Source organism: Capsicum annuum, chromosome 8, assembly GCF_002878395.1.
Source record: "Capsicum annuum cultivar UCD-10X-F1 chromosome 8, UCD10Xv1.1, whole genome shotgun sequence".
NCBI lineage: Eukaryota > Viridiplantae > Streptophyta > Magnoliopsida > Solanales > Solanaceae > Capsicum > Capsicum annuum.
Genome location: NC_061118.1, coordinates 25,049,926 through 25,074,585, shown reverse-complemented (window position 1 = coordinate 25,074,585; position 24,660 = coordinate 25,049,926). Strand labels below are relative to the sequence as shown.

General features: G+C 39.9%; 1 protein-coding gene across 3 annotated transcripts in view; it reads right to left on the bottom strand.

The window, feature by feature from the left end:
* The window catches only part of LOC107847789 (cell division control protein 2 homolog A), a 37,483-nt gene extending 13,076 nt beyond the window's left edge, over positions 1-24,407 (bottom strand). Inside the window, exons 1-8 of one of the 3 annotated variants that reach the window (XM_047395356.1) lie at positions 24,256-24,406; positions 23,576-23,607; positions 21,483-21,667; positions 19,852-19,972; positions 19,400-19,573; positions 3,196-3,359; positions 2,479-2,566; positions 2,329-2,382 (exon numbers count right to left, since the gene is read on the bottom strand). In XM_047395356.1, coding sequence (XP_047251312.1) covers positions 2,329-2,382; positions 2,479-2,566; positions 3,196-3,359; positions 19,400-19,573; positions 19,852-19,972; positions 21,483-21,667; positions 23,576-23,607; positions 24,256-24,394 — 957 coding nt within the window. In that variant the 5' untranslated portion in view covers positions 24,395-24,406. Of the gene's footprint in view, positions 1-2,328; positions 2,383-2,478; positions 2,567-3,195; positions 3,360-19,399; positions 19,574-19,851; positions 19,973-21,482; positions 21,668-23,575; positions 23,608-24,255 lie in introns of all 3 variants that reach the window. The other 2 variants (XM_047395358.1, XM_047395357.1) reach the window with 2 other exon arrangements.
* Between the last annotated feature and the right edge of the window lie 253 nt (positions 24,408-24,660).

Genomic DNA, 24,660 nt, shown 5'->3' with positions numbered 1-24,660 from the left:
CCGCTACATCTTTAGAGATTGGTTCTTGTATCATGCTTGCTATGTTTCGAATCATAACAACTTGACATATGTCAACTTCACATGTGACATAGCTCAATACCTTTATTTTTGCTTAACTAGCCCACCTGTTCCCCATATTTAATAGATCATAGTTGTTAGCATACTGTCCACTTTGGTTTCTTAAGGACACAGTATGGTTGTTTTCCATTTTCAAACTAGTTCCTTTTATTTTTATAATTTAGACCCCTAATATTCCAGCTGAGAACTTTGATTTTCATCCGGACTCTTCCTTGTAGTATTGCCCTCTCTTTTCCAGCCACCAACATAATTAATAGCAGATATTTAATTTTGCCCTCGGCTTCCTCTTTCTTCTTCCCTTTTTTTACTTGCAAATGCCCACTTCTTTATATCTAAGTCCATTGTCTCTATCCATTCTCAGAATTAAATTTAGAATCTCATGTTCATAGCCAATTACATTAAGTTCGAATCCCTTGCATGCTTTTCTCATTACTAGATTCGCCCATTTTAAAGTCTCAATTACTTCAGGTTGCTAAATTTCTTGCACAATTGCATTTGCTCGTCTTCATGCCAAGGTAGGAGAGTCAAGAGCATGTCATTATAAGAAAAGTAGTCGATATATGAGCAAGCTACAACAGTTGAAGCAATATTAGACCATTTCAGGTTGAAAGTCCCTTGAGGTTGTTAATGAAGGTGTCAGCTTCATCATCTGCTTTCAGAGTGATTAACGTTGATAATTGCATGTGGTGGTGGTTCGATGATGATGTTGCTTTCAGCCTGAGTCTGTATAATTCCTCGTGGTGAGACATTGGTTATGATCAGAGACTTTTCGAACTTATTTTTGCAAACATGGTTCAGCCAAAGTTGTTTTGCGTCTATTTTAGTACAAACTTGCCTAAATGATTTTTGATGGGCATTCCTTCTTGGGGCTTTAAAGTAATACAGGTCCTCTGAACCAGGGCCCAATTTTAATTTCTCCTTTCCCTTACTTAGACCACTATTCTCAGTGGATCGGGAATTATTTAAGACCCCACCCAGTTGATTTGAATTAAAGTGTTCCTTGGTCACCTGTTTAAACACATGCGTCAACTGGACAGAAGCTTCATCTGCTAATCCTGATGTGTTTACCACTGTTTTGATCGTCAAGTTCCCAATATCTTTTTCTCTGGTGAGTTTCAAGGCACTACTAGGATTCGCTGTGGCAGCATAGGATAGAAATTTTTCAAACCTCCAGTGCTCTAGCTCGGATACTCGCCCAATGGTGATGCTTCTAGTGCTTCATATCCTCGCCAATACCTATGAAACCACCATAGAGGTCTCCAATAGTTTTGAAGGAAACTAGTCACCATGCATGAAAAGAACCCTAAAAGCCTTAGCCATTCATTCTTTGATCTCTTTATCTCTGACTAGTGCCTGTAACTGGTGATCACCATTCTAAAGCTAGATGCCATCCATTCCAAAACCAATCATCGGTGTGAACCCTCAACATTTCTTGGCTCGAAGGTAGCTCAATCAGCAAATTGGTTTTGAGTGAGAGCAATGACTTCCATACCAGTGCAGATTTTACATCGGTTCGAAAACCACTTTTAATCACTTCCTGGTTTCGGCTGTCATTAAATGGATCATTGAAAGTTCCAACTATGCATTTCGATAAGACCTGGTGGCTGTTGTCATCCGTTTCTGGATTGACCTCCCACACCATAATGGCGGATTCCATCATCTCCGGTCATTGTGTATGTTTTGCGGTGTCAAAATAAGCCTTGCATATTGACTTGCCTGAATCTCTGGATGTTTGCTTCCCCAAAAAGAGTAATATTTTCCCATATATCTCCCAATCCATTGTTGTATTCTGGCTCTGGGATAATCACTGTCAACTACCTGTCTCCCAGCAATGTTTCAATTCGAATGTATTACCCGTAAAACTTGAAATTTAGAAAGGCTCAGCAAATGTATGCTTGTGACTTTCTCCCCCATTGTCTCTAATATTTCACTATTCCTTTTGATGTTTGTTTGAGAGTATCGCATACTCATCTAAAGTTTAATCGCTTATTTTAATTTAACTTGAAATTCTCCTGCTTCTTTCGATAAACACGAACCAGTCATCCCCTGAATTAGTAAGTTCAAAACCTCTTACTATGAAATGATAAAGGTCTTGCTTTCCATGAGTCCTAACAAATGCCGTAGTTTTAAACAGAGGGAAACTTTAACATGAACATATTTCATAGAGAAACAGATTTGGCACATTGTCCAAGCCAGAAAAAAGTCCTGATGTTTGTTAATCTTTCATTTGTAAGTCATAAACAAACTTACACCAAGAAGGTCAAAGCCTGCTCCATCAACATTTGGTACAATAACTCCCAGGTCCTGCAAGTATGAGGGGATCCAATTAAGTACTTTGCAGAGTGAGAACCCAGAAATCTGGACAGGAAAATCAAGTAAAAACAAAGAGAAGTAAATCACCTTAGGAGGCCATTTGGGGAAGGCAGATTTATAATCAGGCAGAGAAGTCACTCCAGGCCATGTATCCTCATTTGGAGTACCCATCACTCTTAAATGGAGGAAATTAGAGACCATCAAATAGAAGGGAAAATCTAATGACGTGAAGCACAAGGAACAAAGCACTACAACAACAACATACCCAGTGTATTCTCAAGTGGGGAAACAAAACACCGAAATTCTTTAATACATGAAAGCTCACTAAAAACTTGTGGTCAATTTTTTATAGAGATTATAGCCATGAACCTATACACAGAAGTAAGATAGACCATAGCACAAACCCGATTTTGAAACCTTCCCACACCTCATAGAGCAGATATATTAATTGACAAATAAAAAAGCAGGTTAGCATGAACAAACAAAGATCACAATCATAGATAAAACAGCTAAAACTAAAGTTACAGAGAACTCGAAACCAAATTTTGTTCAGAGATCCCATTCAAATCACCTTTATGCCCTTTGCCTTTATTTAGTCAGGGATTTTGGACTATGATGCACGACAAGGGAAGTGTAATGTTTCATTCTCATCTCCTTCTGAGAAGGATCTGGAACAGTCAACAACAGTGAAACAAAATTTTACTTTATGAAACCATGTCCATGACCATTACTAAAGCATTAGCGTGTACATTTTGTTTGTCAGTAATAAAGCATCAACAAACAAATAGATGTGTATATTAACACCTGAAAATCTTGAAAAGTTCATCAATCTCGGAGTCACCAGGAAACAGAGGGCGCTGATTCACCATCTCAGCAAATATGCAACCAACTGACCACACATCAACAGGAGTAGAGTAATGGCGTGATCCAAGCAGTATTTCAGGTGCCCTGTACCACAATGTCACCACCTAAAACAAGAAAGTAAATCGTCAAAGTTCAAATAAGACAACATATGGATAAAACCCTCAAATGGATTCTGGATCTTAAAGAAGCAAGTATAAAAGATAAGGACTCCACTTTTAAGACAATTGATGGACAAAGCTTGGATTACTAGGGGAAACAATTCCTAATTGTTGGTAGAAAATATAAAGAAGTTGATTCAGCAAAGCAGGTTGCAATAAGGGTGCAGTGTCATGTTAATAAGAAGTGGCTAAGCTGGCGTTTAGTAGCACCCTAGAATCTAAGCCTTTTGAAGAGCCAGTGGTTCTAGCTGCCATAGGGCTTTCATTCTAATTGCTCCGGCTTGATCTATATAACCTCCGTATCGTACAAAGTAAATCTCTTCCGTAGAAGCAGGTAGCAACCTAACCTTCAAGAATTTGTTCAAGGTGGACCATACTGTAGGTGGCACTTTGATACAAAATCGAACTACAAAAACTAAAGACGATACAAGAAAGTAAAGATATAATCGATAAGGATAGAAATTAGACACAAGAAGAAGTAACTAAGAACAAAAGAGTATATCAAACTCAATTACCCTCAATTACAATCTAATTCAAGCACCTAACTCTTACGTGACCAAGAGTGAGATGAACGCCCTCTCAACCAACATTTTTAAACCAAAGTTTCAACACTTGTCCAACACTCTCACTCAATGGAGAAGCATTCACCGATTCATAAATAATCAAGCAAACTAAGAGAATGTACTAGCCTCCAAAGTATTTATAGTTTAGGCTAATTACTACACTTTTAGGGCCCAAAAGTGACCCGATTGAAAGAAAAGACCCACTAGGGGTTGTTTTGATCCGCTCTTGAAATGCTAGAGCAGATAAAAAGCGGATCCAAAGCGCCTTGGGCGCAAGTCCTTTCCAAGGGGCTTTCTAGCCCTGTTGTGCCTTCCCTTGCCTCCTCTAACGATCCTTGGACTAATGTGAGTGCAATCATCAACAAAAGACGTCCTCATGATGGTAAGGTGGCTTCTTCCAGTACCTCTCGCTTCATCTCGCTTCATGAACAATCCTTGGATCCTTTAAAGCTCCCGGGCTTGACTTCTAGTGAATGACTTGGAGCTAATCCGGATTGTATCATTCTCTCCATCTTGAGAAGAATTTGACCTCAAATTCAAGGGGTGACCATCTTCTATCATATCAAAGAGTGAAAGATCAAACACATTAAAGGTATTGTGCACTTGATATTCCGGAGGAAAGTCAATCTTATAGGCATTGTCGTTTATCCTTTCAAGCACTTGAAATGGACCATCACCTCGTGTCATCAATTTGGCTTTTCTTTGGGTTGGAAACCTATCCTTCAAAAGGTGCACCTGATTCAAGCACAAGCCGCTTCCTTTGCTTGTTTACTCTTTTGGCCACCTTTTGATTCTTCTTCTCAAGGCGAATTCTCACCTTCTCATGCAACTTTTTCATGGTTTCCGCCGTCTTGTTTCCATCTATGCTTATCACAACATCACTAGGCAAAGGAGTGAGATCTAAAGGGGTAAGGGGGTAAAACCATAAACACATTCAATGGGATTCATACCAATAGTCGAATGGATAAAACGATTATAAGCAAATTCGACTAGAGGTAGGTGGTTCTCCCAAGAGGCCACTTTTCCTTTAACTAAGGTGCACAACATAGAACCCAAGGTTTTATTTTCCACCTCTATTTGCGGGTGGCAAGACGTTGAGAAAAGCAATTTGGTATCAAGCCTACCCCACAACGACCTCCAAAAGTAACTAAGGAACTTAGAGTCCCTATCACTAACAATGGTCTGAGAAATTCCTGTATTTTGACAACATGCTCAATAAACAAAGAAGCCACATTAGAAGCATAATCAATTTTATGAAATGGAATGAAATGGGCCATTTTTTAGAACCTATCAACCACAATCAAGCCATGGGTGTTGAGGAGTGGGTAATGGGGTGTATAATCCTTGAGGGAGAAGGTGGGATTTTGCACTTCTACAATCCATGCATTGCCCACAAATTCTAGCAACATCTTGACGCATCTTAGGCCAATAGAATTGTTCCTCTTGGATTCCAAGGTCTTGTCAATTCCAAAGTGACCCATCGTACCCCCATCATGTACCTCTCTTACAAACAATTCCGACCATTCAACTCAAAAGAGAACCAATTGGTCCTCCCATCATGCTTGGTTGAACGATCATATTCCATGCCTCCCAAGCAAGAGATGACAAGCTTGCATGGGTATCACATCATATGCACCTCATCACGATAATTCCAGACTTTGAAATGAATCACCACTTGCCTAGTCACCTTCAACTCACCATAATCATTTAACCATTGAAGCTTATATGGTGTGGCATGTTTGGTTGTGGGCAACTTCAAGAAATCAACCAAAGTAACACTAGTCACATTAGCACAACTTCTGCTAACAATGATCAAAGAGCACACGTTTTCTTTTATAAGACATTTAGTATGGAATAGATTCTCCCTTTGACTAGGGTCATCTATTGTCTTACTAATCATTGCACGCCTCACAACAAAATTTGGAACGTCATACTCTCCATCTTGAAGCCAAGCATCTTCATTATCCTCCTCTACTTGCTCATCTTCTCCGAACCCTTCTCCATCTTGGACTTTTTCATTATTCTCATCTTCCAATCCCATCTCTTCTCCAAGGTAATACAATTTCCCTTCCCTAAGGATCACATTTCTCCGGCTGGAACATTCACTTGCTTTCTGTCACCATCCTTGACATTTAAAACATTGAAAACCTTTAGGATTGGGAGTAGGATATTTGTTACCTTCATTCCTTGGCGGGTATTTTGGAGTGGTCTTCTCTCCGAGCTTCTTATTAATGGACTTGTAGTCCTTGTTATTGTTCCACCTCAATGATGATTGCGCTACCTCTTTACTCTCACTCCAGTGTTGGTAGATGAGTACCCTTTTGGTTTGTAAGTTGCCCTTTCTTCGATACCCCTTTCAATCTCCAAGGCCGCTTGGAAGATTTCTTTTATGGTTTCGAACTTGCGGATAGTCATGCATGAGGAGATATATTTGTTCAATCCAACCTTGATACAAGTGCGACTATGAAGATCAACCTGTGTACAAGTGCAGCAAAGTATCATCCTAGGAAGTTCAATGTTGAGACGTGAGAAGGATCAAAGACACACCAAAGCCGCCCTATTTTCTCATTTATTACACTAGAGGGGCGCCCCATTTTCATTAAGGGTCTTTTGGTCATTTCATCTTTTATGTAATAAGGAGACTATATATAGTTTAGTATTAGGAATTTTCATGACTTAGTTGATTATTGTTGTAAGTTTTGACATTTGAAACACCAAAGTCCTCTCTACTTGAGGCAAACCGAAACTTGTAACTAGGATAGCAATTCAAGAGTGGAATCTCTTGTAATTGCTTGTTTTTTAGAAACCTTGGCGTTTGAGAGGTGGAATCCTCTCTTGTGTCATCGTAAGAGTTAGGTAGGTGATTGTGTGTGGAGGTGTTAGGGGTCTTAGAGTTTTATGTTAGGGGTCTTAGAGTTTCATGTACTCTTTGGTTACTAGGATTTACACCACCTTTGTCTAACTATCTATCCCTTTACTTTTGTTTTCATCTTGTAGTAGTTGTGTCTTGTCTTCTTGTAATAGTTGGTTGGTGTTATTGTAAGCTTATTGTTCATCACATTAATGTAGTGTTGTTGTTATTTTGGTGTAGTTATACACGTTATTATCTCTCCATTGTTGAAGCATTCTAGGATTTTCTTTTCATTCTTGTGTTGTCATTCTTGGCCGAGACTTGGTTCCTTGGGCTCTCGGTTTGTGGTGTGTTTTGTGATGTTTTTGGGGGTTGTTTTGTGTCTTCTTGGGGTTGTAAGGTATCAAACCTTGAAGCGTATGATGTCATGGTTCACGTTCTCTCAATGGTCGAGCTTCAAGATCAATTGTTGAAACTCATCATAATAGGCCATAACACTCTTGCTACCTTGCCTCAAGTTGTACAGCTTGGGAAGTAGCTTATGTCTATATGTCTTCGGAACATACCTTTGTCTCATGAATACCTTCAACACATCCAATGGAAGGGGTTGTCCTTCATTCAACACATTTCCAAATCTCTTGACATAATCCCACCATGTATTGGTATATCCTTCAAAATGGGCTATGGCATAGCAACTCTTCTTCTCTTCAGTGATATCATTAACTTGGAAGATCCCTTCACAAGAGGACTCCCACGAGAGATAAGCTTCGGGATCACTATCCCCTTTGAAAGTTGGAAGACTAACCTTGATTGAATTAATACCCACATCTCGATCCCTGTTACCTTGTTGGTTCCATTAATCATAACCTTGGGGTTGGTTACCCAAGTTTCCTCTATCATTAGGCGCCGGACCAAATCATCCCCCATGACCTCGATAACCTCTTTGATTCATTGGTCTACCTCTTATTTCCTCTACCAATCTGTCGGCTTCATAAAATGCTCCGAACTCCGCTTGTTGTTCTTCCCTTTCTTCCTTATCTATTTAGATGGGTTGGTTTTGGTTAAGGGGTGCTTGGAATGAGGGAAATTGGTTTAGTAGAGGTTGGGGTATTCGGGTTCGAGATTCATTATGTTGTGTTTGGTTGAATTCAGGTTGGAGTGGTCGAACGGGATTTCGGTTTTGTGGATATGTAGTGGCTTGAGGAATGGAATCATGTGCTTGTATTGGTGGATTAATCATTTGGTGATGGTTTTTCGAGGAAATATGAACCGAAGGATTTGGAGCATGCCCACTAGTCGAAGCATGGTAGTGTTGAGGTGCGGATAGGGATGTGTTTTGTCGACCTTCCACGATATCCGCTCTTCCACCAATAAGGAATACACTTCCTTCAAGACAATCCACCTTAAGGTCAAGTGAAGTTATCTAGCGTCCATAGAATCAATTTTACGATTGAGAGTTTCAATAGCCGCTAGGATAGCATTTGTTGAGTGGTTATCCATGGTTTGCGAAGTTTCGCCTTTTGTAGCCATTGTACCTATGAAGAAAGACACTCACAAAAACAACAAATATGTTAGCGTTAGAGAAATTAACGTCACAAACTCTTCACACCTTTGTTTACCTCACACTTGGATCACAAATGTTGAAAAATGGTTTATACTTAGTAGGGTAATCGAGGTGTCAAGTGCTACTCTTGATTGGATTGGATTGGATTCTTGTTTGAAACGACTCAAAAAAATAGATGCGGACTTGAGTCAAGAAGCTACGACGAATTAAAACTACTTGAAAGAAAAGGAACGCTGAATGAATTTGGACTCAAGAACTAATCAACCAACTTAGTAGGTGAATTACTAGTTGATAGTTTTAAGAATCAAGGATTGAATTTGAGAATCAATGAATGAAACTAAGAAATCAAACCTGAGAAAATTGGAGTTTAGAAGTGTTCCAATGCATTTGAAAACTTTGGATTGGCCTTGGGAAAGGCTGATCTGCGTTTGAGATGTGTTACACACCTTGGGCGCAGGTCAAGAGCAGGTTACACGCAGGAGATGCTGTCTTGGCCTGCTGCAGTGGCTGGAACGCATGTCCAGAGCAGGCTGGTCGCATGTGAGGCCTTGGCTACAGCCTTGAGGTGCGGCCACAGGTCTGGAGCAGATCAGGCGCGCCTACAACGCAGGTCAAGAACAAGCTGGCCGCCTCTAGCTTGTCCAATGGCCGAAAATGCCTCTCAAATGGCCCCTCTTCACTTTTCTCCTGGAATATGCTTGGATTCCTTTGGAGATGCCTTTGTACAACCACTTTTCACTTTTTTTTCTTCCTTCTTTTTGGATCAAAGGCCCTCTTTTGGATGAACTTTCAATATGAATTTAACAATCTCCTCAAGAACACAACAACAACACCTTAGCTCGGAATGAGTTGAAAATTCAAACTTATGCACTTTTCAACATTCTTAACACATTCCACACATTATTTTGCTCACATTCCTCACCCAACACTTCAAATCTAGCAACCAAATTGAAAATCTTCAATCCACTTTAAACTTCTTCAAATCCAAGCTTCCAATGATAGTATATGGCTCAATTTCACTCCGATTTAGCTCGAATTTGATATATGGACTCTAATAGTGTTGAGGAACGCAAATCTAACACTAGAAACACAAGAAAACTCAAAAATCAAAAACTCAAAATGTGACCTAAGACCTAAAACGTGAATAGTAAATTTTTTTTTTTATTTTCGATTTTCTAAGACGACTAGACCCATATTGACTTCGTAGGAATGAAATCAAGCTCAGCTCTGATACCAAATGATACGGAATCAAACTACGAAAACTAAAGACGATACAAAAGAGTAAAGATATAATCGATAAGGACAGAAATCAAACACAAGAAGAAGTAACTAAGAACAAAAGAGTATATCAAACTCAATTATCCTCAATTACAATCTAATTCAAACACCTAACTCTTGCGTGACCGAAAGGAAGATGAACGCCTTCTCAACCAACGTTTCTAAACCAAAGTTTCAACAAAACTTGTCCAAACACTCTCACTCAATGGAGAAGCATTCATCAATTCATCAATAATCAAGCAAACTAAGAGAATGAGCTATCCTCCAAAGTATTTATAGTTTAGGCTAATTATTACACTTTTAGGGCCCAAAAGTGACCCAATTGAAAGAAAAGGCACACTAGGGGCTATTTTGATCTGCTCTTGGAATGCTAGAGTGGATCCAAAGCGCCTTGGGCGCAAGTCCTTTCCAAGGGCTTTCTAGCCCTATTTTGCCTTCCCTTGCCTCCTCCAACGATCCTTGGACCAATGTGAGTGCGATCATCAACAAACGACACCCTTTTGATGGTAAGGTGGCTTCTTCAAGTACCTCTCGCTTCATGAACAATCCTTGGATCCTTTGAAGCTCCCGGGCTTGACTTCTAGTGAGTGGCTTGGAGCTAATCCGGATTGTATCACTTTCAAAAGGGAGAATCAAATTAGGTTGTCACTACTCTAAAAAGGAAGCATAGCTGGCATGTTGAACCATGACTGTCAACGGTAAAAGATAGCCCTAAAGTGATGACCGAGGAGATAGCATTGAACCAAATGTACTATTGCGATGTAGCTTGTACAATTACAAGGAGGATGTTAAGTACTGATTCTTATAGTATTGTTTAGGGAATCGATAAGCTAATTCTTGACTTATCAGCTAAACTAATAGAACAACATAAAGCTATTAATGGTTAAGCAATCCATACAGAGAAAGAATTAGTTCAGTTAAATGAGTTGGATAAATTTTAAAGAAGATATCATACATGACGCAAGTTTCTGAATCAAAGACAACCACTTCCCTAAGGGCGTGAAATGGAATATGAGATAAAGTAGCATAACCCACCTAAAAGGCCCTTATGGCCCTTTAGCCTTCTTCTCCGGTGGTCCTGCCCACCTGACTTTTCTCTTCACCATTTTTTCTTTTTTCTTGTAGCCTTTCCTCAACTATGGAGAATCGTATTTATTTTAGATCTGGGGGAAAGTCTTATGACTTCATTTGAGCTAAGTCCATCTCGGAGACGTGGTATGAATGGGTGGAAAGATCAAAGATGCATATTAAGAGAATAACTCTCTAGAGGAGCAATAGTATGGCTATATAGAAGACTTAGGGAAGCTTCCGCAATAAGTGGCGAAACATTTAAGTCTTGGCGTGGAAAAGATCTCTCGACCAACATTTATTGCACTCTTAAGTACAATAAATATGGTAGATTCATTTCCGTCATCATTGTTAAAGGACTGGCCAGAGCAGTCTTAATTATCCCTGAAGATAAATTCAATGAAGGATGGGAAGAGCTAACAAATCGCATTTAAAGATTCAGTAAAAGAGGATCAATGGTGCAACAAACAAATTCTGGGACTTTAAAGGAGGGGCAACTGATCGCCCATATTACAATGACAAAGGGCAGTATTCAGAAGTTGTCACCAGGAGTAGATGGTCCCAAAAGGGCGCAGATAGAGATCCAGAACAGAGCATTAAATTTAATGACATACAAAAGAATGATATTCTCCTCAGATATCTAGTAGGCAGCTTCCCGAAAAGTGATGAGATTCCAACACGAAACGAATCAGAAGTTGGGTTCACCAGAACTGGAAGGGCATCTTCAACATACATGTTTTTGATATGAACGGAATTAAGTTCTTATTTGAATTCCAAGATAAGAAAGATGCTGAGCAAATCATGCAAGGAGAGTGGATAAGGAAAGGAAGCAGGCTGAAGCTCAAATGGTAGACAGTAGACACCCAAAGCAGGGACCTTCCCCTCCCAGGTCAGATTCAACTGGTTTTGGATTAGGACTATTGGTCTACCACTTCATCTTTGGAATTCGAGGGTCACGAAGGAGATCGGAGACAAATGTGGCGGCTGGCTGGAAACGGAAGAAGAGACTGGCCTGAAAAACAATTTACAACAACAACAACAACAACAACAAACCCAGTGTATTCCCACATAGTGAGGTCTGGGGAGGGTAAGATGTACGCAGTCCATACCTCTACCTCTAAAGAAGTAGAAAGGCTGTTTCCGATAGACCCCCGGCTCGAAACACGAAATACTAAACAAATTCATAGTAAAGCATGGAACAAGATGGCATAACATAAATACGACACCCACAAATAATAGTAAACAGAGAAAAGTAAACAAATTCGTAATAAAGCATGAAACAAGGTATCATAACAAGAATAATACCCCCACCAAGTAATTCCCTACACTAGCGACCCAAACTGACCCTAGCCTTCTGCCTTAATTCACATCTTCCAGATCTTCCTATCTAGGGTCATGTCCTCAGTGAGCTGTAACTGCTCCATGTCCCGCCTAATCACCTCTCCCCAGTACTTCTTCGTCCTACCCCTACCCCGCCTAAAACCATCCAAAGCTAGCCTCTTACACCTACGAACCGGGGCATCCATACCCCTCCTCATCACGTGTCCGAACCATCTCAATCGGACTTCCCGCATCTTATTCTCCACTGAAGTCACACCAGCCTTCTCCCTGATAGTCTCATTCCGAACTCTATCCCCCCTAGTCAGCCCACACATCCAACGCAACATCCGCATTTTCGCCACCTTCATTTTTTGAATGTGGGAGTTCTTAACTGGCCAACACTCTGCTCCATACAACATGGCCGGACGGACTTCCACCCTGTAGAATTTGCCTTTAAACTTGGGCGGCACCTTCTTATCACACAATACCCCCGAACCGAGCTTCCACTTCATCCATCCCGCCCCAATACGGTGTTAGACATCCTCGTCAATCTCACCGTTACCCTGAATCATAGACCCGAGATACTTGAAACTATCCCTCTTACATACCACCTGTGATTCCAACTTCACTACCACCTCATTCTCCAGCCTCACATCATTAAACTTGCATTCCAAATACTCTGTCTTGCTCCTACTCAACCTGAACCCTTTAGACTCAAGAGTTTGTCTCCATACCTCTAATTTATCATTCACATACCCCCGCGTCTCATCAATCAAAACTACATCATCTGCAAAAAACATACACCAAGGCACCTCTCCTTGAATACGCCGCGTTTACACATCCATCACCAAAGCAAACAAAAGGGACTAAGAGTAGATCCCTGATGCAATCCTGTCAAGACAGTGAAATGCTCTGAGTCTCCTCCCGCCGTCCTCACCTGAGTTTTCGCTCCATCATACATGTCCTTAATTGCTCTGATATATGCCACCGGGACTCCACTCACCTCCAAGCATCTCCAAAACACCTCCCTGGGGCCTTTGTCGTATGCCTTCTCCAAGTCGATAAATACCATATGCAGGTGCTTCTTCCTTTCCCTATACTGTTCCACCAGCCTCCGTACAAGGTGAATTGCCTCCGTCGTCGAGCGGCCAGGCATAAATCCAAACTGGTTCTCCGAAATAGACACTATCCGTCTCAGCCTCACCTCGACCACTCTCTCCCAAATCTTCATAGAGTGACTCAATAACTTAATACCCCTATAGTTATTGCAACTCTGAATGTCACCCTTGTTCTTATAAAGAGGGATCATAGTACTCCACCTCTAAGCCTTAGGCATTTTCGCCGTCTTGAAAATTCCGTTAAACAATCCAGTCAACCACCTTAAACCAGTTTCGCCAGAAAACTTCCAAAAATCCACAGGTATCTCATCAGGCCCCGTCGCCCTACCCCTTCGCATCCTGCGAACAGCCTCTCTAACCTCCTCTACCTTAAAACGTCTACAATAACTAAAATCCCGACACTCATCTGAATGCTCCAGCTCTCCTAACACAATAGCTCTATCCCCTTCGTCATTCAAGAGCCTATGAAAATACGACTGCCATCTATTCTTAATATGGCCTTCCTCCACCAACACTGTACCGTCCTCCCCCCTTAATGCACTTCACCTGATCGAGGTCACGCCCCTTCCTCTCCCTGTAGCCTTGGCGAGTCTAAACAACTTTTTTTCCCCTCCTTTCTCCTGTAACCCCGCAACAAGCTCTCAAATGCTGCTGTCTTAGCCGCCGTAACTGCTAACTTAGCCTCCTTCCTAGCTAACTTGTACTCTTTTCTGTTTACCCGTTTCTCTTCTTCGTCCTTACTCTCAGCCAACTTAGCATACGCCCCAATAAAATCTAATTTACTTACCAAAAGAGAAGGTTAAAAATCTTGAGTGAGCCATTACCTAATATGTAAACAGCTTCCTTTCATGGAATATGAACAAGTTCGTAACTTGTTCCTTAGTCTAAAATAAAACTTAAAAGAGGTATGGTTCTATAGGGGTTTTATACCAATATACTCTTTAATATTTTACTAGGAAAGTTAGTTTTATGACATCAAGGTTGAATTCTAACACTCTCTTTTCTGGGTTCAAACAATAAGGGAAATTCAAATGGCTTGAACAGCACAGCTACCAAAAAAAGATTCTTAAAAATTATACTTTTTTCCTGAAACTTGAGTCACACAGAAATTGCAAATATTACGATGGGCAAAAATCAAAGTTAAAAGACCTTCTGATGAGAATCCGATGGTGGTGGAAATATCCGACAGAACCCTAATCTTTACTTTGCCAATATGGTGTGAGGCACCAACGAGATGCAGGCATGCAACCTCATATGTGCACGAAAATCGAAACTGCAGTACTAGGCTTGGCACTGATTGTGACTTACCAAGATTTATCTCTGGAAAGTTGATATGTGTCATCAAGAAGTACAGAGTACACGGAATAGATTTATCCACTGGGCCATAATTTAAAAACAAAAAAGGATGGTGCCCACCAAATGAATAATGTGGAAAGTGAAGGGGTGATGAAGTCGTTAATGGACCAACTGTGCAAAGAAATAGAACCGGATCTAATTAAAACATTTGGGCCTAAAAAGTCAGAGCCCAAAAGCTTTCAAAAGACTCGGTCCACGACTAGAATAAATGCAAAGCCTTTTTAGACATTATTTTCACATGCAAGGAAAATAATCGTCTTTATGAAGTTCTAGATCTTGAGGCTTCTTAAGGAACACAGAGGAAGCACCATGGAGCCAGGAGAAAGAAAAGATATAGAAGGTGTAAGCATCCAAGTATATGGTGATGTCAGTTGTAAGGAGATGGAGGAAGATAATACGAGGGACAATACAAGGGCAATCAGGATCTTCAATCCCAAATGGAGATAATAACAGTAGAACAGAGTAGTTCTTACCAAATAAGGAGGGAGAGCTTGATTTTTCAAGATCACTAGTGGTGATGTATTCTAAACCTGAACCTCTGCAGATAGACAACAGTGTGCAGGAGGAGGATTTAAACTCTTCTACTACAGCTTAGGTCCAAGTGAACATGATAAAGCTTGGTCAACAATTTGGATTAAACTTCAAGGAGTGCAAGGAATAAGCTATTCTTTTGCTGACATAACAATATTGGGGTAGGGAGAAGGAGAAGGGACAGGGAGATAGTAGTTAAGACAAACAGTGTAACAGCAAAGGAGGTCATGAATTTATTCTTTGATATGAACTTCAAGGATGGGGAGCCAAGGTCTAGTGGGTGGGAGGATCTCAGCCCTAACAAATCAATGGAAGTTAAAATCTTATCACGGAATGTTAGGGGACTTAATGGGGGAAGTAAAAAGGACATGGTCAGGAAGCCGTTACATCAATGAGGGGTTGATGTGTATGTGGAGTGAGGAACTAGTGAAGATAGGAAATCAATGTATCACTGGGAAGTTCACAGGAGTTAATGATAATGTCAGAGTCACAGTGCAGCATATGCAGACTGTAAAAGGAGAATCAGGAGAATGTTACGGGAAGAGTTACAGGCCATTAAAAAAGGGGTTGATGGACCTTAAATAGTATGATTTTAATGTGACAAGATATCCTAATGAGAGATCCAACTGCAGTATCAGTGGAGCCATGTCTGACTTTTCAACCTATATAGAGGAACTAGAGCTAGTAGATCCACCTTTATTTGAAGGATCATTTAAGTGAAGAAGAGGGGAAGAGCATAAAAATGCATCAAGAATAGATAGATTTTAACATTGTGCGCAGTGGGGGGATGCACAGTGGGGGGATATTTTTGCTCATATCAAGCAAAATGTACTACGTAAACTAGTATCTGATCATAATCCAATAACTCTGACTTATGGGAACTGGGGGTGGAAAAAATCCCATTTCAAATTCGAGTCTTGGTGGTTATCAAAGACAGGGTTGGGATGGTGGTTGTCATTCAATGGAACAGCTTACATGAAGAAAGGGTTCTCACTGATGATGAGATACTTCATAAGACAAACCCCGGTATGGAGTTTGAAGAATTAGCAAAGATTGAGGAGATAGTCTAGAGACAAAAGATCAAGAGTGCAATGGCTAAAACAAGGAAACAAAAATGCAAAACAGGATTGCAACCTCTCATAAAAGGCTCGATTCAATGGAACAGTTAGATGTGAATGGAGTCACTATCAAGGATCCAGAATTGATAAAGGATTTTATCCTAAATTTCTATGTGAAGTTATATAAAGAAGCAGAAGTGTGGAGGCCTGAATTGACATTACAAGATAGAGAAGTGATATCCTCCACTGAAGGACAAATATGGCTGCAACGATCCTTTGAAGAAGAGGAAATACAAGAAAGCATTAATATGTGTGCTAAGGAGAAAGCACCTGGGCCTAATGGCTTTCCAATGATTTTCTTTCAAACCTTTTCGGAAGTTTTAAAGGAAGACATCACGAACACACTAGACCATTTTCAACCTAATCCCATTTCAAATTCGAGTCTTGGTGGTTGCCCAAGACAGGGTTAAAGGGTGGTGGTTGCCATTCAATGGAAGAGGATACATGAAGCAATGGTTCTCACTTATGATGAGATACTTCACAAGACAAACCCCGGTATGGAGTTTGAAGAATTAACAAAGAATGAGGAGATATTTTAGAGACAAAGATCAAGAGTGCAATGGCTAAAGCAAGGGGACAAAAATGCAAAACAGGATTGCAACCTCTCATAAAAGGTTCAATTCAATGGAATAGTTAGATGAGCATGGAGTCACTATCTAGGATCCAGAATCGATAAAGGATTCTATCCTAAATTTATATATGAAGTTATATAAAGAAGCAGAAGTGTGGAGGCCTGAATTGACATTACAAGATAGAAAAGTGATATCCTCCACTAAAGAACAAATATGGCTGCAACGACCCTTTGAAGAAGAGGAAATACAAGAAAGCATTAATATGTGTACTAAGGAGAAAGCACCTGGGCATAATGGCTTTCCAATGATTTTCTTTCAAACCTTTTCAGAAGTTTTAAAGGAAGACATCGTGAACACACTAGACCGTTTTCACTCTAATCAAACCTTGAAGGACTTTAGACCTATTGGTTTGATAGGAGGAATGTACAAGATTATTGCCAATAGCTACTGGCAGAAAGGCTCAATAAGATGGTTAGTAAGCTGATCAACAAAACTCAAATGGCCTTTATAAAAGGTAGGCAAATTTTGGATGTCGCATTGACAGCCCATGGGTGCATAGATTCTAGGTTGAAAGGAGATATGCCTGGATTACTGTGCAAATTTGGCATTCAAAAAGCTTATGACCATGTTAACTGGTAATATCTTTTGAACAGTTTGAGGCAAACGGGGTTTGGAAATAAGTGGTTCAAATGGATGGAATTTTTATTAAAATGAAGAACCAGTTGGATTTTGAAACCCAGAAGGGGGGTTAAGAGAAGGGGGGTTAAGACAAGGAGATCCTTTATCACCTTTTCTTTTATACTGGCTGGAGGGTTTTGACAGCCTAATGAGAGTTGCATCACAGAAAAGGGGCTTTCAGATTAGGGGTTGGACATTGGACAGGGAATTCAGTTGTGATAAATCACTTATTGTATGCAGATGATACCATTATTTTGTGTGATCTAGCAGCAGAAGAGGTGGCATTCATCAGATGCATCCCGGTACTTTTTGAAGCAGTTGTAGGTTTAAGGTTAACTGGCATAAGAGTAGTTTGATATCAGTAAAGGAGGTTCCTCAAATATAGAAGGCTAGTATTCTAGGATGCAGGATGCAGACAGACGAATTGTCTACAACTTAATTGGAAATGACTTTGGGAAGCAAACATAGAGCTTTGGAGATTTGGGATGGGATCTTAGAAAAGGCTGAGAGGAAGCTTGCAAGGCGGAAGGCATAGTATTTGTCTCTGTCTCTAGGGGGTAGAGTGACTATAATAAACTCTATTTTAGACTTTCTACCCACCTATGTCATGTCTTTGTTTCCAATACCATCAAAAGTAGAAGAGAAACTGAACAAAATTAGAAGGGATTTCCTACGGAAAAGAGGCAAAGAATGTAAGGGGTATTTTCTGGTGAAGCGGAATACAGTTATGCTAAGTAAGAAGAGAGGGAGATTGGAGGTTAGAAATTTGAGGATACAGAATAAAAGCTTGCTACTGTAGTGGTTGTGGAGATACATGAAAGAAGAGGGTGCACTCTGGAAGGTGGTGATTGTGGCAGAATATAGGGAACTCAATCCTTGGTGTTCAGAGAAAGTAACAGAGCCTTATGGGGTAGGAACATGGAGAACAATTAGGTCCTTCTAGACCTCAATGGAAGGTAATATTACTCTAAAAGTAGGCAATGGCAACAAGATCAGATTTCGGAGAGAAGGATAGATAGATCAGACACCCTTATGTGAGGTCTTCCTAGATTTGTTCTCTATTTGCAACAACCCAGATGCTAGAAATAGAATCTATGAATACTGGACTAAACAGGGATGGAACCTCTCTTTCAGAAGACTTCTAAATGATTGGGAGGTGGAGAGGCTGGTATCTTTGTAGGAAGTGTTGCGATGACACATATCACAACTGATACAACAGATAGGGCCATCTGGAGATACACCAAAGATGGAAACTTCCAGTAAATAATGCATGCTTACAGAAGAGAGATTCAAGGTTGGGGTGGTGGCAGTCTTTACAACTGGAACAACATCTGGCAGGGTCTGATCCCAACCAAAATGAAGTGCTTCACGTAGTTAGTAATCACAAGCTTGACTTGTTTAACTCGGGAAATAGGAAAGGAATGCAATTGGTCCCCAGATGCTTCCTATGTAACTTAACAGAGGAAAAAAACAAGCATTTGTTGTTACACTGCAAGTTCACTAAACTATGGGAGTTGTTCCTCAACATAACTAGTTATAGTTGGACAATGCCTAAACATACATCAGATTTGTTGAGCTGTTGGATCAGAGGGGCAGCGAGACTCAAAGAAAAACTCAGTAAAGGTGGTGGAAACTGATACCTTCATGTATCTGGTGGACTGTGAGGATGGAAAGAAATTGGAGGTGTTTTGAAGACATGGCTAATTCCATTCACAAAGTCAAGTGGAAATGTTTAGTCACTTTACCTTTTTGGTGTAAGCAGTTGTGTATGGAGGATGTAGATCAAATTATAGAGCTTATAGGAAGCTTGTAGTCAGGTTTCTGATGTGACTTTAATCTGCATTTGAAGGTGGCCAGCATCTCCTTAATGCTGAAGAATAAAAACTACCATTTCCCAAAAAAAAAAAAAAGTAATACAATAAGGCAAGGTCCAACGAATTTCAGAGAGAACGAAAAACCATGTTTGTACCTCATGAGTGAAAGTTCTGACAGGAATACCAAATGCTCTAGCCAACCCAAAGTCCGCCAGCTTTAAAGCATTTGTACGTCGATCTATCAGCAAGTTCTGAGGTTTCAAGTCTCGATGAAGAACTCTATGAGAGTGACAATAAGCAATACCACGGAGTATTTGATACAAAAACATCTGAATAATTGGAAAGATTAATTAATTTCTGATCATATGCAAGAAGCCTGTGAAGCTGATAAACCTTAACCACTCGAGTAGCACTTAATCAAATTATAAATCAGATAATCTTTGTTTTCAAGTATATTTCCTAGATCATCACCCTCCCTCTTGAAGTTAAAAACTGTAAACAGAGTCGCAAGTTATGCGTTATGACCAGCTTCCTGATGAAGCAACAAAAAATGGCTAATACACAATGACAAAGCAACCCTCCAACGTATAACAGAGATCTCACTCACTTTAACCAGACGTGGATCCTTAGAGAATTCAGGACACGAATCCATGTGCTTCTTCAAGTCCAAGTCAAGATATTCAAACACTAGGTACAATCGCTTTTCACTGTGCACCACATCCTGCAACCTGTGACCAATAAGGAAAAAAAAAGGAACTTTCTTGGATTTGCAGAAGAAACTGGTACAAACTAGAAAAACAGTTTTTCCCATGTTACAAAGAAAATTGATTCAACATTGCAACTGAAGGTACTCTGTGAACCTGTTATCTTCTGTGAACCTGTTAACTACTCTCCAATTTATTCTAATTCAATATGCCAAACAGAAGAAACTAACCCCCATTACCCAGACCTTTTGGCTTCTACTCATGGCATCCCTCCCACAAATAGCCACCATCCTAAGGAGGTCCCTTTTGCACTTACAATTATTTTTAAAAGAATAACAAATGGCAGCCCAAGAAGCATTATAATTTTAATTTACTCTTCTCATCATCATTCAGCAAGCAAATTTCAACCAGCTTGTAAACCTTAGTCTTACAAGGTCAACCAGTTTCTAAACCTTTCAGATATATAAACATCAAATTATATAGTGTTGTTAAATGTTCAAAACCACAAGACAGATCAAGAAAATAAACATGAATAAAAGTGTAAAAACAAGGTTTAGCTAATATACAAACATTTGAGGGAAAAAATTGAAGGTTTAAATATTCCTAAAAGTTTTCTATCCAGCAGGAATGACTGATGGGCTTCTTTATTTTTTTCAAATATTCTACCTTCAAAAGAAATTATGTGGTGTAGTAGTCAATGAAGTGGGTTGAGAACCATGAGGTTTCTAGTTCAAATCCCAATAGAGGAAAATATACTAGATGAATTCTTCCTATCTCTCCAAGCCTTGGTGAACATTTTTGCCAAATAACTGTGACCTGTGCTGATGGGATATAGCAGGTATCCTCTGGAATTAGTCGACGTGCATGCATGTTGGCCCTACGGTTATAAAATAAAGTTATTGGCTATTGCAGAACCCAAAATGTATAGATGTGGTTTTAATACATACATGCACAACGTCTGCAGTCCTTCAAAACTAAATAAGTTGTTGAATTTACAACTGTAGAATGCAAGTAATACCGTATTGTTTTACCTTCCATCCTAGAAGTTGCCTACAAACTATTGGAGTATAGCCACTACAAAGTACAAAGTTATCAAACCCAATCAAACTTGAACATGAGTTGGATATAGAGTGGTAAAGAAAGGAGGAACAATATATCCAAGAGGATTCCTCCAGGATGTATTGAAGCAACAAATTTCAACTGCTAGATCCAGTCTCGGCACCATAAAGTAAGATGCATGGGAAATATTCTCTACTCCTTGTTACAACATTCACGAAAGGTTGGTATTTAAGAGAAATTTTCCCAATTTGGTAAAAAGGAACAGCACCAAAACCAGAAAGCAAAATGAAAATTAAAACAATGAAGATCCTGCATTAATCTCAAAAGAGGAGCATTAGGCAATAGAATAAACCGAAGTTCATATCTAATCAACCTCATATTGATAACATAATCACAAGAAACCAAAGCAAGTCCCACATTACACTCTACGGAAATCACAACAATACAACCACATAGTAATATCACTAAATTATACCTCACAATATTAGCATGTTGCATCTCTTTCAAGAGAGAGATTTCTCTAATAGCTGTGCTTGGTACCCCTTCATCTTCCTGCTCCAGCCTTATTTTCTTCAGTGCAATAGTTTCATTAGTCACACGATCACGAGCCTTGTACACTACACCATATGTTCCTTCCCCAATCTTCTCAACTTTTTCATACTGCAATTACTCAAAAAAAAATGACGTATAAAGGTTGAGGAGGTCTTTAAGGCTACTCATAGGATGCATAGGGGTAGGGCGACGAGGCCTGACGAGATCCCGGTGGATTTTTGGAAGTATTCGGGCCGGGCAGGTTTGAGGTGGCTGACCGGATTGTTAATAGCATTTTCAGAACTGCGGAAATACCTGAGGCTGGGGATGAAGTACTATGATTCCTCTTTACAAGAAGAAGGGTGACATTCAGAGCTGCAACAACTACATGGGCATTAAGTAGTTGAGTCACACAATGAAGATTCAGGAGAGAGTGGTTGAGAAGAGGTTTAGGAGCGTGTCTATTTCGAAGAATCAAGTCGGATTTATGCCAGGTCGCTCGACGACAGAGGCAATTCACCTCGTGCGGAGACTAGTGGAGATGTATAGGGAGAGAAAGAGAGACTTACACTTGGTGTTCATCGACCTGGAGAAGGCGTACGACAAAGTTCCAAGGGAGGTGCTTTGGAGATGTTTGGAGGCTAGAGGGGTTTGGAGGCTAGAGGGGTCCCGGTGTCGTATATCAAAGCGATTAAGGACATGTATGATGGAGTGAAGACTCGGGCAAGGATAGTGGAAGGGATTTAGAGCATTTCCCTTTTTTTGAAAGGGTTGCACTAGGGATCAACTCTTAGTCTGTTTCTCTTTGCCTTAGTAGTGATGGATGTTTTGACATGTCATATTCAGTGCGGATGATGTAGTTTTGATTGATAAGATCCGGGGAGGTATTAATGATAAATTGGAGGTTTGGAGACAAACTCTGGAGTCAAAAGGGTTCAGGTTGAGTAGGACCAAGACGGAATACCTGGAATGTAAGTTCAGTGACATGACGCATGAGGACGAGGTGGTAGTGAAGTTGGATTCGAAAGTTGTTTGTAGAAGGGATAGTTTTAAGTATCTTGGGTGAGACCCAAGGAAATAGAGAGATTGATGAGGATGACATACACCGTATTGGAGCAAGGTGGATGAAATGGAAGCTTGCATTGGGAGTTTTGTGTGATACGAAGATGCCTCCCAAGCTTAAAGGCAAGTTCTATAGAATGGCAGTCCTTCCCGCCATGTTGTATGGAGAAGAGTGTTGGCCAGTCAAGAACTCTCATATCCAAAGGGTGAAGGTGGCGGAAATGAGAATGTTGCATTGAATGTGTGGAGTTACTAGGGGGATAGGGTTAGAATGAGATTATTAGGGCGAAGGTGGGAGTGGCCTCGATGGAGGACAAGATGCGGGAAGTGGGGTTGAGATGGTTTAGGTACGTGATGAGGAGGGGCACGGATGCCCCGATTAGGAGGTGCGAGAGGTTATCTTTGGATGGTTTCAGTCGGGGTAGAGGTAGGCCGAAATACTGGAAGGAGGTGATAAGACATGACATGGAGCAGTTACAGCTTACTGAGGACATGACCCTAGATAGAAAGGTATGGAGAACACGGATTCGGTTAGTAGGTTAGTACGTGTGGGTGAGTCGTAGCCAGTTAGGTGTGCAGTGGGGTAGACTGCTAGTAGTTGTAGGACTATGCACATAGGATGGAGTCTCTAGTTAGGGGGGTGGGGGGGGGGGGTGCTTGCGATTTGTTAACATATCGTACTACTTTGTGGGTGCCTTATTTCTGTTTTTTCCATCTTGTCTTATGTTCTATTACAACCTTATTTATTGTCTCTGCGTCCTGAGTCGGGGTCTATCAGAAACAGCCTCTCTACTTCTTTGGAGGTAGTGGTATGGTCTGCGTACATTTTACCCTCCCCAGATCCCACTAGGTGGGAATTCACTGGGTAAATTGTTGTTGTTGTTGTAATTACTCAAAAAAATCACTATCAACATAAGAATAATCCTAAACCAAAAAAGCAACTAAAGTGTAAACATACGGATAATAACTTCTTACCTGGTCCATCAAAATTAAACTCAATGGACTCCCTGAAAAAGAAAGCAGTCGAAACACAAGAAGATTCTCAAACAGCAAAGCAGTAAGCAAATAAAATATACAATACTGTAGTACATATTAAACCATACAGTTGACAGCTAATCCAAACATAGTATACATTCGATTTAAACATATTTTCACCTCAATGCAGAGCCGAGCAAGTTCTTTTAATTGCAATTTTCACATTTAAGCACACAAAACACTTTGCTGCAAATTTAGTGTTTGGTTACCTGAAATTGTTAATGTATTTTCTCCATGCAAAATTGGTAGAGAGTAATAAAGATAACACGAATTAAGGAAAATCAATTTCAATTGGTTTCAGTGTTGTAAGATAAGAATGGCATTCTATCAAAGCAAGTAATACACTAATCTATCTTCAATTACAAACACCACACTGTTAAACATAACTACATCAGAGATCTTCAATTCAATCAACTCTAAGCATAAAATTAACCCCGAACAGATAATTGAGAAATAAATATGCTACATTATTCAAACTCAGAAGTAATCAGTAGATAAAATCTAATTAAAGTTCGAATCCACTCATTTACATACGAAAAAGGACGAACAGAAATGTAAAAAGAATGTCATATGAACAGAATGGAGTAGAAATGGAAACAGAGTGGAGAATGTGGAGTCACCTTTAGGGGTGAAAAGGGAAGAAATCGCCGTTGGAGGAGGTGAGCGGCGCCACGCAAGTGTCGGCGTACTTCTACCAAAAATGTTTGGACTACAGTCAACTCCTCTATTGCTTCTTATATGCATACAAGGACAACGCATTTCACCATTTCATTGCTCTCTCAATTATTATTTTGGCCCCGTTGGCTAGCCATGAAAATTATAATTTTCTCAAATTGAAATTGGAGTTGATGTTTGAGTTGAAGTTGAATTTACTGTTGTATTTAATCATAAATATAAGTTTGAGTTGTTTTTGAAATTTTATGAAAGAAATAAAAGTAAATAAAGTGAAAATAAATTTTTTTAAAAATAATTTTCACTAAAGTGAAATAGTTCTTATGGCTAAACATTACTATTTATATTTTTTT